The 17,097-nt window shown below is 40.3% G+C and overlaps 1 protein-coding gene across 1 annotated transcript in view; it reads right to left on the reverse strand.

Moving 5' to 3' along the window:
* Positions 1–17,097, reverse strand: part of LOC132401336 (protein eyes shut homolog) — a 1,222,700-nt gene that overhangs the window by 361,332 nt on the left and 844,271 nt on the right. Inside the window, exons 22-23 of the mRNA XM_059983465.1 lie at positions 16,190–16,314; positions 5,626–5,750 (exon numbers count right to left, since the gene is read on the reverse strand). Coding sequence (XP_059839448.1) covers positions 5,626–5,750; positions 16,190–16,314 — 250 coding nt within the window. The remainder of the gene's footprint in view (positions 1–5,625; positions 5,751–16,189; positions 16,315–17,097) is intronic.

Genomic DNA, 17,097 nt, shown 5'->3' on the forward strand with positions numbered 1-17,097 from the left:
TTCCTCATCCAGGTCATTTATAAAAATCACAAAGAGTAAGGGTCCCAGAACAGATCTCTGAGGCACTCCACTGGTGACTGACCTTTGTTGTTTTCCTGTATTTCCTTCAGTTCCACACACACTTTCCCACTGTCACATTTGATAGGTCCTATTCTTTCATGTCTTATCCTCCTGCTCTTCACATACTTGTAGGATGCCTTGGGGTTTTCCTTAATCCTGCCTGCCAAGGCCTTCTCATGGCCACTTCTGGCTCTTCTAATTTCCTTCTTAAGCTCCTACCTGTTGTCCTTATAATCTTCTAGATCTCTAACATTACCTAGCTCTCTGAACCCTTTGAAAGCTTTTCTTTTCTTCTTGACCAGATTTATTACAGCCTTTGTACACCATGGTTCCTGCACCCTTCCATAATTTCCCTGTCTCATTGGAACTTCACACAAATATTCTCTGAACATTTGCCATATTTCTTTCATACTTTTCCTTGAGAACATCTGCTTCTAATTTAAGACTGTAATATATCTGATATTTGATATAAGATACCAGTTATTTGTTAAGCGGGGTGCCATGCACAATCCTAATCTGATGAAAAACGGACATGGGAGCACTGAGGAACATCTGAAAATCTCCAGGAAGGCCTTCTTTGTTGCTGCTGCTGTTGTGAGGTCTAGGTCTCTGCTGGGAAGAACAGGCCGCTAGTCCTCAGGGTCGCGTTGCCGGTGGCTGGTCGCAGAAGCATTATAGTGCACTCAGCAGAGGGTGGTGCTTGGAGAGGCTGTGCTGGAGGGGATGGTTGGAGGCTTGGAGGTTCATCGGACTTAGAGTCTGCTGCAGATCAGGTGCTTTCACTGTGTGCTGCGTCTGCGAGGCTGAGTCGGGCGGAGGCGTGGAAGTCCATAGCGGGGTATTCCCTTCTGCCGCTGACATGGGACCCTGGGGACTTGTGGAAACTGTGTGGTGATTTCTTTCGAACTTATAGTCTTTTAACATCTTTGGACTATTTTTACTGTGCCCATGGTCTGTTTTTTCTCAATTATGGTATTGTCTGCACTGTTGTAACTATATGTTGTGACTATGTAGTTTATGTGTAGGTCGTGTAGCTTTAGTTTTTGGTTTGTTGGATGGTAGAGTTGGTCTCCTGACTTGGTGTGTCTGGGTAGTCTTGTTTTGTCTGGTGGATTTGGAGCTCCTTTCCGGGAAACGCACTAAGATGGTAGCGCGATATTAATACACAACAGTCCCTCTGGACTCTGGATTGGGGATTGCCAAACATTATGTGGAATTTCTGGAGTAGTCTGTTTTGTTGTGTGCTTTTGTGATATCTTTCAGGAGGAATGTTGTTTCATTTTTTAACTGCATAGCAATTGTGGTTTCTAAATGACAGTAAACCGAAATTCAATTCAATACAATTTCCTGCCTGATAGCCTCATAATTCCACTTACTCCAATTAAATGCTTTTCTAACTTGTCTGTTCCTATCCTTCTCCAATGCTATGGTATAGAATTATGATCACTATCTCCAAAATGCTCTCCCACTGAGAGATCTGACACCTGACCAGGTTCATTTCCCAATACCAAATCAAGTACAGCCTCTATTCTTGTAGGCTTATCTACATATTGTGTCAAGAAACCTTCCTGAACCCACCTAACAAACTCCACCCCATCTAAACCCCTTGCTCTAGGGAGATGCCAATCTATATTTGGGAAATTTAAATCTCCCATCACGACAACTCTGTTATTATTATACTTTTCCAGGATCTGTTTCCCTATCTGCTCCTCGATATCCCTGTTACTATTGGGCAGCCTATAAAAAACACCCAGTAAAGTTACTGACCCCTTCCTGTTCTTAATCTCCACCCACAGAGACTCTGTAGGCGAACTCTCCATGTCATCCACATTTTCTGCAGCCGTGACACTGTCTCTGATCAACAGTGCCACGCCCCACCTCTTTTGCCTCCCTCCCTGTCCTTCCTGAAACATCTAAAACCCAGCACTTGAAGTAACCGTTCCTGTTCCTGAGCCTTCCAAGTCTCTGTAATGGCCATCACATCATATCCCCAAGTACTGACCCACGCTCTAAGCTCATCAATCATTGGGTGCATTTAAGGCAGATATTGATAGGTATCTGAGTAGTCAGGGCATCAAGGGGAGATTGGATCAGCTCATGATGAAATGGCGGAGCAGACTCGATGGGCCGAATGGCTGACTTCTTTTCCTTTGTCTTATGGTCTCATCCACATAGTTCACAACACTCCTCGCGTTAAAATAGATACATCTTAAACCTTTAGTCTGAGTGCTTCCCTTCTCTATCACCTGCCTATCCTCCCTCACACTCTGTCTCCTATCTTTCTCTAATTGAGAGCCAGGTGACTCTTCCCAAGTATCTTCAGTTTGGCACCTGAGAACACTTCTATCACATAAAATCCTTTGATTTCTGTCCACGCAAGCAAGACCTTTATCAGGTGACAGACCTCTTGGTGGGAGAGCATTTTGGTGAGAGTGACCACAACTCCCTTAGCTTCAGCATAGCTATGGAAAGGGATAAAATCAGACAAAATGGTAAAGTGCTTAACTGGGGAAGGGCTAACTTTGAAGGGATGAGGCAGGAACTAGTGAGAGTAAATTGGAAACAGATGTTCAAAGGGGAAAGCACAGAAGTAATGTGGGAGAAGTTTAGGGACCACTTGAGCTGGGTTCAGGATAGGTTTGTCCCACTGAGGCAAGGAAAAAATGATAGGAAAAGGGAACTGTGGTTGATGAAACATGTGAGGCAACTCATCAAGAGGAAAAAGGAAGCATATGTTAGATATAAGAAGCAGGAAGTAGGAGGGGCTTATGAGAAATAAAGGGTAGCCAGGAAGGAGCTAAAGAAAGGACTTAGGAGAGCTTGAAGGGGGCATGAGAAGGCCTTGGCATGTAGGATTAAGGAGAACCCCAAGGCATTCCACACATATGTGAAGAATAGGAGGATGACGAGAACGAAGGTGGGACTGCTAAAGGATAAAAAGGGCAACATGTGCCTGGAAACGGAGGAGGTTGGGGAGGTCCTAAATTAAGACTTTGCTTCAGTATTCACATGTGAAAAGATCTTGATCAAGGTGCGGTCGAAATAGAGTGGGCCAGTGTGCTGGACAATGTGGAGATTAAGGAAGAAGTGCTGGATCTTCCTAAAAACATTAAGATTGATAAACCCCCAGGGCCGGATATGATATATCCCAGGTTGTTATGGGAATTGAGAGAAGAGATCGCAGGAGCATTAGCAATGATCTTTGAATCCTCTTTGGCTGTGGGGGAAGTGCCGGAGGACTGGAGAATGGCAAATGTAGTTCCCTTGTTTAAAAAAGGTAATAGGGATAAACCTGGGAACTATTGACTGGTGAGTCTTACGTCTGTGGTATGCAAACTACTGGAAAGGATTCTTAAGGATAGGATCTAAGAGCATTTAGAGAAGTACAGTCTACTCATGGATAGTCAACATGGCTTTGTGAAGGGAAGATCATGCCTCACGAGCCTGACTGAGTTTTTTGAAGAGGTAACAAAATAAATTGATGAGGGTAGGGCAGTGGATGTGGTCTACATGGACTTTAGCAAAGCATTTGATAAGGTCCCTCATGACAGACTAATCCAGAAAGTCATGAGGCATGGGATATGTGGAACCTTGGCTGTTTGGATAAAAAAATTGGCTTAAACAGAGGGTAGTTGTGGAAGGAAAGTAATTCTGCCTGGAGGTCAGTGAATAGTGGAGTGCCGCAGGGATCTGTCCTGGGACCCCTGCTATTTGTGATTTTTATAAATGACCTAGATGTAGAGGCGGAAGGATGAGTGAGTAAGTTTGCAGATGAGATGGAGATTGGAGGAGTTGTGGATGGATCTGTAGGTTGTTGAAGGTTACAAGAGGATATAGACAGGCTGCAGAGTTGGGCAGAAAAATGGCAGATGGAGTTCAATCCAGACAAATGTGAGGTGATGCATTTTGGAAGGACAAACCAGAAGACTGAGTACAGGATTAATGGTCAGTACTTAAGAAGGTGGATGAACAAAGGGACCTTGGGGTTCAAATCCATACATCCCTCAAGGTTGCTGCACAGGTTGATAGTGTAGTTAAGAAGGCCTATGGGATGCTAGGCTTCATTAACAGGGGGATTGAGTTCAAGATTAGAGAGGTCATGATGCAACTCTATAAATCTCTGGTGAGACCGCACTTAGAGTATTGTGTTCAATTCTGGTTACCTCATTATAGGAAGGATGTGGAAGCTATGGAGAGGGTGCAGAGGAGATTTACCAGAATGTTGCTTGGTTTGGAGAACAAGTCATATGAAGCAAGGTTAGCAGAGCTGGGACTTTTCTCTTTGGAGCATAGAAGAAGGAAAGGGGACTTGATTGAGGTCTACAAGATTATAAGAGGCATAGATAGAGTGGATAGTCAGTACTTGTTTCCCAGGGCACCAATAGCAAACACCAGAGGGCATATGTACAAAATTAAGGGAAAGAAGTTTAGGGGAGACATCAGGGGTAAGTTTTTACACAGAGGATTGTGAGTGCCTGGAATGACTTGCCAGGGATGGTGGTGGAGGCTAAAACATTACTGGTATTTAAGAGCCTCTTGGACAGGCACATGGATGAAAGTATCTCTCCTGTAAGATCAGAGCAATTAATAATCTAGTATTGTCTAAATGTCTGCTTTGTGGGGACTTGCTGTGCATAATTTGCCTTCTCTGGTTCCTATCATACGCTAACATATCAACATTGCATCATTCGTTGTGAAACTATTTAGTGAACACATAGGGGGCATGCTACATATGCAACCCTTTCTTTCCAACTGGATGCATGGAACCACAGAGATGGTTTTTGTGGCAGGTTTTCAAAACCAGAATCAGGTTTATTTTCACTGACATATGTCATGAAATTTGTTGTCTTGTAGCAGCAGAACAGTGTAATACACAAACATACTATAAATTAGAATAAAAAATATACACTCCGTTGACAGTTTATTAGGTACAGGAGGAACCTAATAAAGTGACCACTGAGAATATTTCTGCATGTTCACTGTCATCTGCCCATTCACTGCAAAGTTTGATGTGATGTGCATTCAGAGATGCTCTTCTGCACACTACTGTTGTAACATGTGGTTATTTGAGTTACTGTCACCTTCCTGTTAGCTTGAACCAGTCTGGTCATTCTCCTCTGACTTCTCTTATTAATAAGGTGTTTTGCCACAGAACGACTGCGCACTTGTTGTTTTTTAGTTTATCGCACTATTCTCTGTAAACTCTGTAGAGTATTGTGTGTGAAAATCCCAGGAGATTAGTAATTTCGGAATACTCAAACCACCCTGTCTGGCACTAACAATCATTCTACAGCTAAAGTCACTTCGCTCATATTTCTTGCTTGGTCTGTACAGCAAATGAACCTCTTGACCATGTCTGGACTGAGTTGTTGCCACTTGACTGGTTGATTAGTTTTTGCATTAATTGTAGCTGTGCTGTGTACCTAATAAAGTGGCCACTGAGTGTTGGGTTCATTGTCAGTTCAGAAATCTGACCGCAGAGTAAAATCTGCATAGTGTTATTTCATAGTAAAAGTGCGAACAGAACACTATTGAACTGAGCTGTGCAGTCAGTTGGCGACTCACCACAAATCCTGGGCTGCAGAAGCAGGTGTAGCCAGGCCGGGGAGTCTTCTGGAAACAAACACCATTGACACATGGATTTGGTTGACATTCATTAATGTCCACTTGGCAGTGAGATCCTGTCCACCCTGTCAGAAAACAAAGAGACAAAAACTGTATAACATGAGAAAGATTTGAAAACTGAGAGACATTCATACAGATGAGGAAGGAGTGGGGGTTTGAAGAACAATTTGAGAGTGGTCTGGGAGAAACTGGCCTTCAATAAGTCACAATTAACTGGAGCTCATCACAAACTCTGTTGCTAATCCCCAAACTGAACTAACTTAAAAACACAAGAGATTCTGCAGATGCTTGAAATCCAGAGCAATGCACACAAAGTGCTGGACAAACTCAGTAGGTCGGGTAGCATCTATGGAGGCAGAATTTTGGGCTAAGACCCTTCATTGCATCTCATGTTGAAGGTTCTTGACCTAATATGTTAGCTCTTTATTCCTCTCCATAGATGCTGGCTGACCTGCTAAGTTCCTCCAGTATTTTGTGTATGTAACTAATGATGAAGGGTCTCACCCAGAAACGTCAAGTGCTTATCCCTCCTCATTAGTGCTGATTGAGCTGCTGATGTTGAACCCATCATTCACCCATCATTCCTGTAATCAGCATTACCCTCTGCTGTCTTTTCAGGTTCTCTGATTACCTGTCTGCACTTCTCTATAATCCTGCAGGTCTTTGGTAGTTATTACTGAATGATTGCTGATAAGGCTTCAGGCTGACACTACTATCTGCTCCTACTCCCTCCGTAAATTTCCACTCTGGTTCCTCTAAGATGCTCTGTGAATAAACTTACCTATTGAACCACACTTAGGTCAGCTACCCTCCCACCCCCAGGTCTTTGTGGATATCTGTCTCTGATAAAATTCCTGTGCAGTAGAGTGGGATATTTAATGCACCAATGTTCAGTACAAAAATAACTGCAGAATAAATACAGAAATGATATAATGATGTGCAGTCTCCAAGGGAATTATTCCCTTACTTGCACAACTGCAGATAATATTTGTTAATGATCATAAAAAATCACTAAAAATGATAGAAGATTGGATTTGAGAAATAAATAAAGTTGAGCACCTGAAATAAAACATGATAAAAATCACTACTAATTTGAAGCTTAAGTATAAATATAAATCCATGAAAGGAGAAGGTTATTAAATCTGCTTTCATTCTCACAACACCAGAATTTTATATATAAAAAACTGCCATTTGGATGATCTGTAAGAAATGTCATCTCCTGAAAAGATGTCAATGATGTTTTGATATCTTACCTTTGAAGACTTGTATTAATCTCTTAAACTAGAAAATTTAGGACAGCGTACAAATTTAAATTTCACGCAGCATATTATACTATGGACTTTTCTACAATTCCCATATCTTCTATCTCCCTACTTCCCACAGCTGAATCTTAGATTCTATTTATACAGCGCGGAATAAGCCCTTTTAGCCCTTTGAGTCACATCGTCTAGCAATTCCCCGATTTAATCTAGCCTGATCTCAGGACAATTTAAAATGAGCAACTGACCTACCAACTGGTACATCTCTGACTGTGGGAGAAAACTAGAGCACCCAAAGGAAACCTACAAATTCACGGGGAGAAAGTACAAACACCTTACAGGCAGCGGTGGGAATTGAACCCAGATCACTGATACTGTAAAGCGCTGTGCTAACCACTATGCTACTGTGCTACTAGCTTTGATTATATAATGTTTACAAACCCCGAGTTTTGTTTTCCCTATTGTACACTCAGTGGCCACTTTATTGGACACAGGAGGCCCCTAATGATGTGGCCAGTGAGTGTGTAATGTCCACAAACTCAGATGTAACTGCATTCAAGTTTTGTTTTCCCTGTTATATACTTTTGCTCTGAAGAGCAGATGGCAAACTCTATGACTTGGCTTACATTTCAAATTACTGGAGTGTGGCTCAGTCAGGATGTCAGGGGTGTTGTTCCTTTTTTCAGAGACTTAAATCTCGGATGACACTCCAATACTCCTCTTGCTGCACTGTGAGAGAGACCTTCCATGACCTTGGGAAGTCCCTGCATGCTTCACAGCTAATTAAGCCTTTTCAAAGTGCAGTCACTGTTGCAATAGAGGAAGCGGGACAGCTAATTGCAAACAGCAAGACCCCACAAAAAGAAAGTGGCAATTCCAAAACATCTGTTATAGTGCCATAGGATCCCTTACGTCCAGGAGAGGAAAGATTGGAACTAGATTAGTCTGAAAGACACATCAGCTGTCTCCGCCTTCGACACACCACAAGCTGCTACATTAAATAATCCATAACAACATTTTATGTGATGTGAAATCTAAATATAGCAGGAGATTTGATGCTTGTTACACTTAATGACATTTTATCAAACTTTGAACCTTCACGCAAACAACTGAGCAACTATCTGTTTTTACAGAGGACTTAACGAGAATATTTTATTTAAAGAAGGATAGTTATTGAACTGTGAATCCTTCTCTTTCTTCCTCTCCTATCAGGCCTTTAACTCTTCCTTCTATCACCTCCTGAACTCTTACTTCATCCCACCTTCCCCCTCACCTAGTTTCACCTATCACATGTCAGCTTGTACTCCTTCCCCTCCATCCAACCCCTCTCCCCACCTTACTATTCTGGCTTCTTCCTCCATCCTTTCCAGTCCAGATGAATGGTCTCAGCTCAAAACATCAACTTAAAAGTTAATTTATTATCAAGGTACATATATGTCACCACATCACCTAATACAATCTTGAGATTCATTCTCCTGCAGGCATTCAGATTAAATACAAGAAACACAACAGAAGCCTGAAGACACACACTTAACGACTCTGGAACAGTTTCTTCCCCTCTGCTATCCGATTCATAAATGGACATTGAATCCGTAAACACTACCTCACTTTTTTAATATATAGTGTTTCTGATTATTGCACAATTTTAATCTATTCAATATATGTATGCTGTAATTGATTGATTGATTGATTTATTATTATTATTTCTTCTTCTTCTATATTATGTATTGCATTGAACTGCTGCTGCTAGGTTAGCAAATTTCATGACACATGCCAGTGATAATAAACCTGATTCTAATTCTGATTCTGAGCATCAATGACAGACCGTCACCAACAGGACAGACAATCAATGTGCAAAAGAAAACAATCTGCAGATAGAGAAAGAAAAAAACAAATTATAATAATTGTTGTGTTCTTTAAACGTACCGTGGGTTACTAAGAACAAACCATATTCTGGAAGAATCAAAACTAGAGCTTTCATTTAACAGCAAACAGCAACCATGTCTTAACATACAAGTTTCTCGATCATTCTGCCATTTCTGCGATGCTCATAGCTCCGTCCAATCACATTCTTACACGTGACATGTGATATCACCACATCTTCCTTTCCAAAAAAAGAAAAGCAAATTGCAACATTAATCAAAACAAATGCATAATTTAACCTGTCTCTATCGGTCTCTCTGGGGCTTTACAAACATGAGTAGACCTTCTAAGTGGTTCCACAGTTCTTGTGTTTTGTTGGTATTTTCATGTTTTGTCTGGTCTGCAGCAGTTAACGGAAACTCTGAAGTTGGCTTTTTCTTGAGGTCTTTGTGACTTCTTCTTAATACTGCTCCTTCTTCTGTTTGGACCATGTATGATCTGGGTTGTACTTCCTCAAGTACTGCAGCTTTCTGTGTCCATGTGTTCATTTTGTCTTGTATCCTCACTTCATCTCCTTGGTGCAGTTCAGGTAATGGATGAGAACATCTGTCAAGGTACGTTTTCTGCTTTGCTTTGTGTCCATCTTTCCATCTTTTCACTTGTTCACCTCTCTCTGTTCTCAGAAAACTCTCATTTATTGGCAGATTGGATCTCAAATGGTATCCCATCAAGAGCTGAGCTGAATACGATAGACAAACAAAGCTTTAAAAAATCACCTCCACTATCTTTTGCTTTGTGCATCAGCTTCTTCATAATTCCTATTGACTTCTCAACTAATCCATTGGACTGAGGGAAAAATGGACTGGATGTTGTATGAACAAAGCCGCATTCCTGAGCAAAATGTCTCATGCATTCACCGTTGAATTGTGGACCATTGTCTGTGAAAACTTCATCGGGTACACCACGTCTGGAAAAAAACTGATTTCATGCATGTAATTACATTATCTGCTGTTATTCTGCACAAACCACACACTTCAGATACAAGGAATAGTAATCTGTTATTAATAGATAATCTTTGTTGTCAGTTACAAACAGATCAACGCCTACCTTCTGATCAGGTCTCTGAGGACTAGGTTGTGGATGCAATGGCTCCTTAGGGTTGCTAGGTTGGTACTTAAAGCATATTCAACAAGAAGACATTACTTTCTGCACCCTTCTCTTACTTCTCAATACCTAGGAGGCCTTCATGAATTTTCCCAAGCATTTCTTTTCAGAGACTTTATGAATTACAATTCTGCTACAGTTGTACAATATACCATCCACAACATAAAGTTCTGATCTGTGGTTCCAATATTCTTGTACTTCTGAGGTACAGTCCGGCCTATTATCTGGCCATCCATCCATCACCACTTGTATTACCTGACTGAGAATGTTGTCCTTCTCTGTCTCAAGACGCAGTAGTTATAACTTTTTGGGAGCAACAGGTACAGTTTCTATGACCATATCAATAAATACCTGAACATCAATAATGTTGCAGTGACTTTTTTGTTATTAGATCCACAGCTCTGGAAAGTGTGTCAGCTGTGTACATGAATTTTCCAGGTGTGTATGACACATTCAATGCATACCTTTGCAATTTGATCATCATTTGCTGAATTTGCAAAGGACAGTCACTTATTTATGATCGATTTCAACATCAATAGATTGCTCTGACACAAACTGATGAAATCTCTCACAAGCAAACAGAATACTGAGCAATCCTTTTTCAATTTGGCCATACCTTGTTTCTGGATCGGATAATCCACGAGATGCATATGCCACCGATAGCCATTCCTGATCATGTTTTTGGAGAAATACTGCCCCTAAGCCTGCTTGAGATGCATCACATGAGATTTTGATGGGTCTCTCAGCATCATAGTATTTCAACACAGGTTCTTTAGTGAGCACTTTCTTGAGATTTTGCCATGCCTTCTCCTGTTCATGATTCCTGCTCTATTAATTTTTCTTTTCTGTTAGCTTCCTCAATGGAGCAAGCTGTTCTGAAAGATTGGGTATGAATTTTCCCATGTAGTTGACCATTCCTATAAACCTTTGAACATCCTTTTTACATTGTGGTCTTGGCATGTTCTCAATAGCAGAAACCCTCAATGGATTAGGATGCACACCCTCTCTGCTGATGATATCGCCCACAAATGTAAGTTCAGTCACTACTAGCTGACATTTGTCTTTATTCAACTTTGCTTTGCGTGTTGCCTCAAAGTCTGGCGTCATGCTCTTGATTAGATGACCCCCAAACAATAATATTGTCCATGGAAGTATCTATGCCCTCAATGTGCTCATATAGCATGTGAATAGTTTTATGGTACACTTCAGGAGCTGATGCAATTCCAAAAGGAAGCCAAAGAAAACAGTATCTGGCAAAAGGAATGTTAAAGGTACACAACTTTGAACTCTGTTCATCTAGTTTAAGTTGCCAGAATCCAGAGGATGCATCTAATTTACTAAAGAACTTTGCACTAGCAAACTGTGATATAATTTCCTCATGGGTAGGCAATTTGAAATGCTCTCTTTTAATGTCTCGATTCAAGGCTCTTGGATCTAAGCAAATCCTCAGTTTTCCATTTTTCTTATCAACAGTAACAAGCGAATTGACCCATTCAGTCGGTTCATCAATTTTTTGTATGATTCCTAACCGTTCCATTCTGTCAAGCTCTGTTTTCAATTGATCACATAATGGATGTACTACTGGTGGCACTGTGTTGTCAATTTTAATCATTTTCTCTCCTGGAAGACAACCTAGCCTTGAACAAGTCCCCATACTCTTTCATCAACTCACTGTATTCTGACTCTGTGTCACTGTCCAGGACTAAGACTCTTTTCACCAAATTCAGTCTCTCACAGGCAGATAAACCAAGTATTGACTGTACATTCTTAGGCACGATTACAAATGAAAGCATGTGCACCATATTTTAGTGTGATACTTTTGCCACACATGTTCCTTTAACTGGAATGTCTGTACCTGAATACCCAGTCACTTTTATATTTGTTTGATGTAACTTTGGTCTTGGCTTTAATGCATTAAACTCAGATTCTGCAAGAACATATACTTGTGCTCCAGTATCCAGTTTAAACAGAATGATGTTTTGGTTCATTTGCAATGGCATAGACCAGTCATTCTTACTTTTTTGTTTTCACAAAGCACATCATTATAAAACACCTCACTTTCATTTTCAAGTGCTGCATTTACTTGTTTTATTTTGTTTCTACTTCTGCAAAAGTGTGAAAAATTATTAACCTTACGGCAGACGTTGCATACTTTTCAATACGCAGAACACATTTTAGGTTGGTGCTGCCACCCACAGTGATCACAAAGTTTTTTTTCTTTCAGATGACATCTTGCTCTCCGTCGGTTTCGTTGTCACTTCATTATTTTTTCTAATATGTTTGCGCTTTACAGCATCTACGCTGCCATTCTTGATAAAAAGCTCTTTAGCCTGTGACATCACAGTCTCTGAAGCTTTGCAAAGAATCAAAGCTTTTTCCAAATTTACGTCTGGTTCTCTTAAGAGTCTTTCTCTCAGAGTGTTTTCCAGAATGCCGCAAACAATTCTGTCTTTAAGGAGAGGGTCCGTCAGCTCTGCAAACTCACAAGTTTTACTGTGGTTTCTCAATTCTGTAACAAATTGATCAATCGTTTGAAGTTTTCTGCTTACATGTGAAGAATTTATATCTCTCATACGTCACATTGTGCTTCTGTATCAAAAACGCTTCAAACTTGCCGATTATCATTTTAGATTCAAATTATCCTCATTCTCAAAAGTAAAATGGTTATATACCTCAATTGCATCATCCCCAATCACATGGAGTAGAATGGCAGCTTACATTTTTTCCGGTTTTTTTCCTGCTCCGATCGCAGATAAATAAATTTCAAAATGTTGTTTAAATCTTTTCCAGTTTTCAACTATGTTTTCGGTCAGCTGAAGTGTTTTTCGAGGTTGCAAAACTTCCATTCTTAAAGCTGTTAGCAAACAATGAAAAAGATTGTGTATTTTTTCCAATTATCTTCACTTCTCCTGTGTTAGTGAAACGAATTATTCTTCCAGACCATCTTCTGACACCATGTTGTGTTCTTTAAACATACCGTGGGTTACTAAGAACAAACCATATTCTGGAAGAATTAAAACTGGAACTTTTATTTAACAGCAAACAGCAACCATGTCTTAACATACAAGCTTCTTGATCATTCTGTCATTTCTGTGCATGCTCATAGCTCCATCCAATCACGTTCTTACATGTGACATATGATATCACCACAATAATAATAAATAAACAAACAATAAATATCAAGAATATGAGATGTAGAGTTCTTAAAAGTGAGTTCATAGATTGTGGGAACAACTAAGTGATGGGGCAAGTGAAGTTCAGTAAAGTTATCCCCTCTGGTTCAAGAACCTGATAGTTGAGAGGTAATAACCATTCTTGAACATGACAGTGTGAGTCCTGAAGCTCCTGAACTTTCTTCCTGAAGGAAGTAGTGAGAAGCCAACATGGCCTGGGTGGTGAAGATCCTCAATAATGGATGCTGCATTCCTGTGACAGCATTCTGTGTAGATGTGCTCAATGGTGGGAAGGATTACACCCAACTTTAATCGACTGTTTAATCCCCTCCATAGATGTTCCCTGACCTGCTGAGTTCCTCCACTATTTTGTGTATTAACCTTTAATTTCCTGTCTTTTGTCTCTCTCTGTTTTCAGACACGTGTCACATTTCTCCCTCATGGATGCCTTTGATAGAAATATATTCATCTCTGTAGATTTGGTTCTGTTCTGTAACTTATAGTAATATTTTAAGTCTTAAACTGCACTGCTACCATGAAACAAGAATTTTTACAACATATGGCTTTGATAATAAACCAGATTCTGATTCTGAACTCAGAAATATCCACATGCAGTATGTGGGAGAGGATCACAGAAACTGGAGAGCAAGGAGACGTGGCAAGAATGGCTGACTCCTGGAGTCCATGGACCCACTATATCCACCTGGTGCTAATTAACCTATCTAAAGCAAATACTGTATGTAACAGAGAGCCATTAAGTCCTGTCCTACTCCTTGGAAATAGTTTATTCAACTCTCTGGCTCCATGCTGACCAATGAACACTTATGTTTATCTTCCAACTTTCAAGGCCAAGGCAATTCAGGTACTGGTCTGGACATTCTTAAATGTGGTCTGCTATTCTGCTTCCACTTCTCTTCGGCAGTGTATTCCACTCTGGACAAAAAGGTCCCCCTCAGGACCCCTCATTAGCTTTACCACAATCTATGGTCCCTAGGTTTAGACCAAGAGACATAAGAGCAGAATTAGTTCATTCGACACATTGCATCTGCTCTGCCAATCCATGATGGCTTACTTATTATCCCTCTCAACTCCATTCTCCTGCCTTCTTCTTGTAACCTTTGATACCCTTAATAACCAAGAAACTATCAAACTCCTTTTAAGCGTACCCAACGTCTCGGCCTTCAAAGCCATCTGTGGCAATGAATTCCATGGATTCACCACCTTCTGGCTAAAGAAATTCCTCTTCATCTCTGTTCTAAAGGATCATTACTCTATCCTGATGCTATGCCCTTTGGTCCTAGACTCCCCCACTATGGGAAACATCCACTTCATGCCCAGTCTATCTCGACTTTTCAATATTTGATAAGTTTCAATTAGATCCCCTCGTGCTTCTAAGTTCCAGAGAGTCCTCCCTCCCCACCCCCTACCTTCTCATTCCATCTTTATCACCTTTCCTTTCATGTCTTGATGAAGGGTCTCGACCCAAAACTGCAACAGTTTATTCTCCTCCATTGATGCTGCCTGACTTGTTTTGTTCCTCAAATATTCTGTGTGTGTTAACCAAGATTTCCAGCATCTTCAGAATCTCTTGTCTTTATGGACCATGAATCTGCTTCTGTACTTCCAGGAACTGTGGTGTTTTCTAACAGTTGCAGTTTATCTTCTTAATTAAAACAACACTTTGATTGAGAAATGACAGGTGTAGGTGCTACTAAATTTCATGTTAGGTTGGCGGGAGCAGAGACACATTTGATCTCTTTATTTCATTATTAGATATTCATTGACTGCATTGAGCTATGGAGGCCATTTTTATTAAAATAAAGCTATATATTTTGTTAACAGAATGAAAAGCGCTTTTCACGTACAAATAATTTTTTGTAATCTCAGGTATCTGAAAGCTTGAACGCAATTTTTCAGAGCCATCCTCTGATTGTTTCAAGATTCAGGGATGTGGAAACCATAGAAAATGTGCAGAAGAGATCTAAAAGGCTGTTGCCTGGATTAGGGAGCATGCTTTATGAGAATAAGTTGAGTGAACTCGGCCTTTTTTCCTTGGAGCGACGGAGGATGAGAGGAGACCTGATAGAGGTGTATAAGAGGCATTGATATTCAGAGGCTTTTTCCCAGGGCTGGAATGCTAGCACAAGAGGGCACAGTTTTAAGGTGTTTGGAAGTAGGTACAGAGGAGATATCAGGGGTAAGCTTTTTACGCAGAGAGTGGTGAATGCGTGGAATGGGCTGCCAGCGACAGTGGTGGAGGCGGATATGATAGGGTCTTTTAAGAGACTCCTGGACAGATATATGGAGCTCAGAAAAATAGAGGACTATGGGTAACCAAACCCTAGATAATTTCGCAGGTAAAGACATGTTCAGCAGAGTATTGTGGGTTGAAGAGCCTGTATAGTGCTGTAGGTTTTCTATGTTTTCTATTTATATCAGAAGTTACAAGATTTACCCCAAGTTCTCTTACAAAACCAATTCAAGATACTTAATGAGGCATTTCTTACACATCTAATGAGGGTTATGGATATTTTTAATGTAAGGCATTAAGACTATAAGGCTATAAAACATAGGAGCAGAATTAGGTCATTCGGCACATTGAGTCTGCTCCGCTACTCCATCATGGCTAATCTATTATCCCTCACAACACCATTCTTACAGAAGTTTTTTCACTGTACCTTAGTACATGTGAAATTGGTTTTCCAATATGGAAAGGCATTTGTACATTATTCTCCAACCTGAATGCATATTATTACTCATTTAATCCCAATTCTCAATGCTCATCGGGGAAACTGATGTGGCTTTCCTGTGAGATAAGTCAAAAAGGTGAGAAGAAATCCAAACAGATAAGCTTAGCAACTTTCCTTATGGAAGTACAATGACTTGAAGTTCTCCTGCCAGGACCCGCAAGAATAGCTTCAGCCATTCATAAGAAGCTGGCCACCAGGACCAGTTTCTTGACTGAGGCATCTTGTCGGCCCCAAAACCTGGCTGAAGTAATGTACAGCAATAATTGTTAGTAGCACAATGTAACTGAAAGCTTACCTTGTGTACAGATGCATGAGTAGCCATTCACATAGTCTTGGCAGAATCCATTGTTGAAGCAAGGGCCAGAATTACATTCATCAATCTCTTTCTCACAAAACTGCCCAGCAAAACCTGAAAGACACCTGCAGGAAGACAACAAAACATTTTCAAAGTCATATCATTAGGTCATTGACCAAATACCGGACCACGTTTTGAAATGCCAAGCCAATATAACTTTATAAGGATCAATTTATGAGGACAATCTTGCATTCCTTTAACTATATAATGTCTAGGAATGATTGAAAAAGTTTCAGAATAATGGACTCCCCACTCCCAGCTGAGGAAATAGTTTGTCTCAATCATTTTCATCTGCTCCTAAAAGTTTTCAGAATCAGATAGTGACAATTGAGGCAAACAATCTCCTTTGGTGGGGGAGGGTAGTCCATCAAAATAGGAGGATAATTCATCAAAATGGAAGGCAAGATCTTCAAATTAGTGCCATGTTGTTCAAGATAATGAGAGGAAACTGTATTTTGAACAAAGTCTTCTGGAAAAATTGAACCTTCTGTCAAAAAGCTGCTGAGACTGGAAGCCAATTGAAAATTTCGGAACTAAGATAAATAGAGTTTTGTAAGTTGAGAATACTGTGGTAACAGAACCAATAGAGTTAAGATATAGATCAGCCATGATCTAATTGAATGGCAGAACAGGATTAGGATACTAAACATTTTACTCGATTCCTATTTATTGGAAATGTGACAATCCTGAGGTAATAATAGCCACAATAAAGATCTTTAAAAGATCCATCTCATATTTTATTAAACCTATAAAAGAATTATTATTTCAAATGGCTGTTGTCTCCATCCCAAAGGCCAATATTTTACAATCCTTTTCAAGTAGGATTGTACTATAATTTTTGATTTGTG

This window comes from Hypanus sabinus, chromosome 10 (genome assembly GCF_030144855.1).
Source record: "Hypanus sabinus isolate sHypSab1 chromosome 10, sHypSab1.hap1, whole genome shotgun sequence".
Taxonomy (NCBI): Eukaryota; Metazoa; Chordata; class Chondrichthyes; order Myliobatiformes; family Dasyatidae; genus Hypanus; species Hypanus sabinus.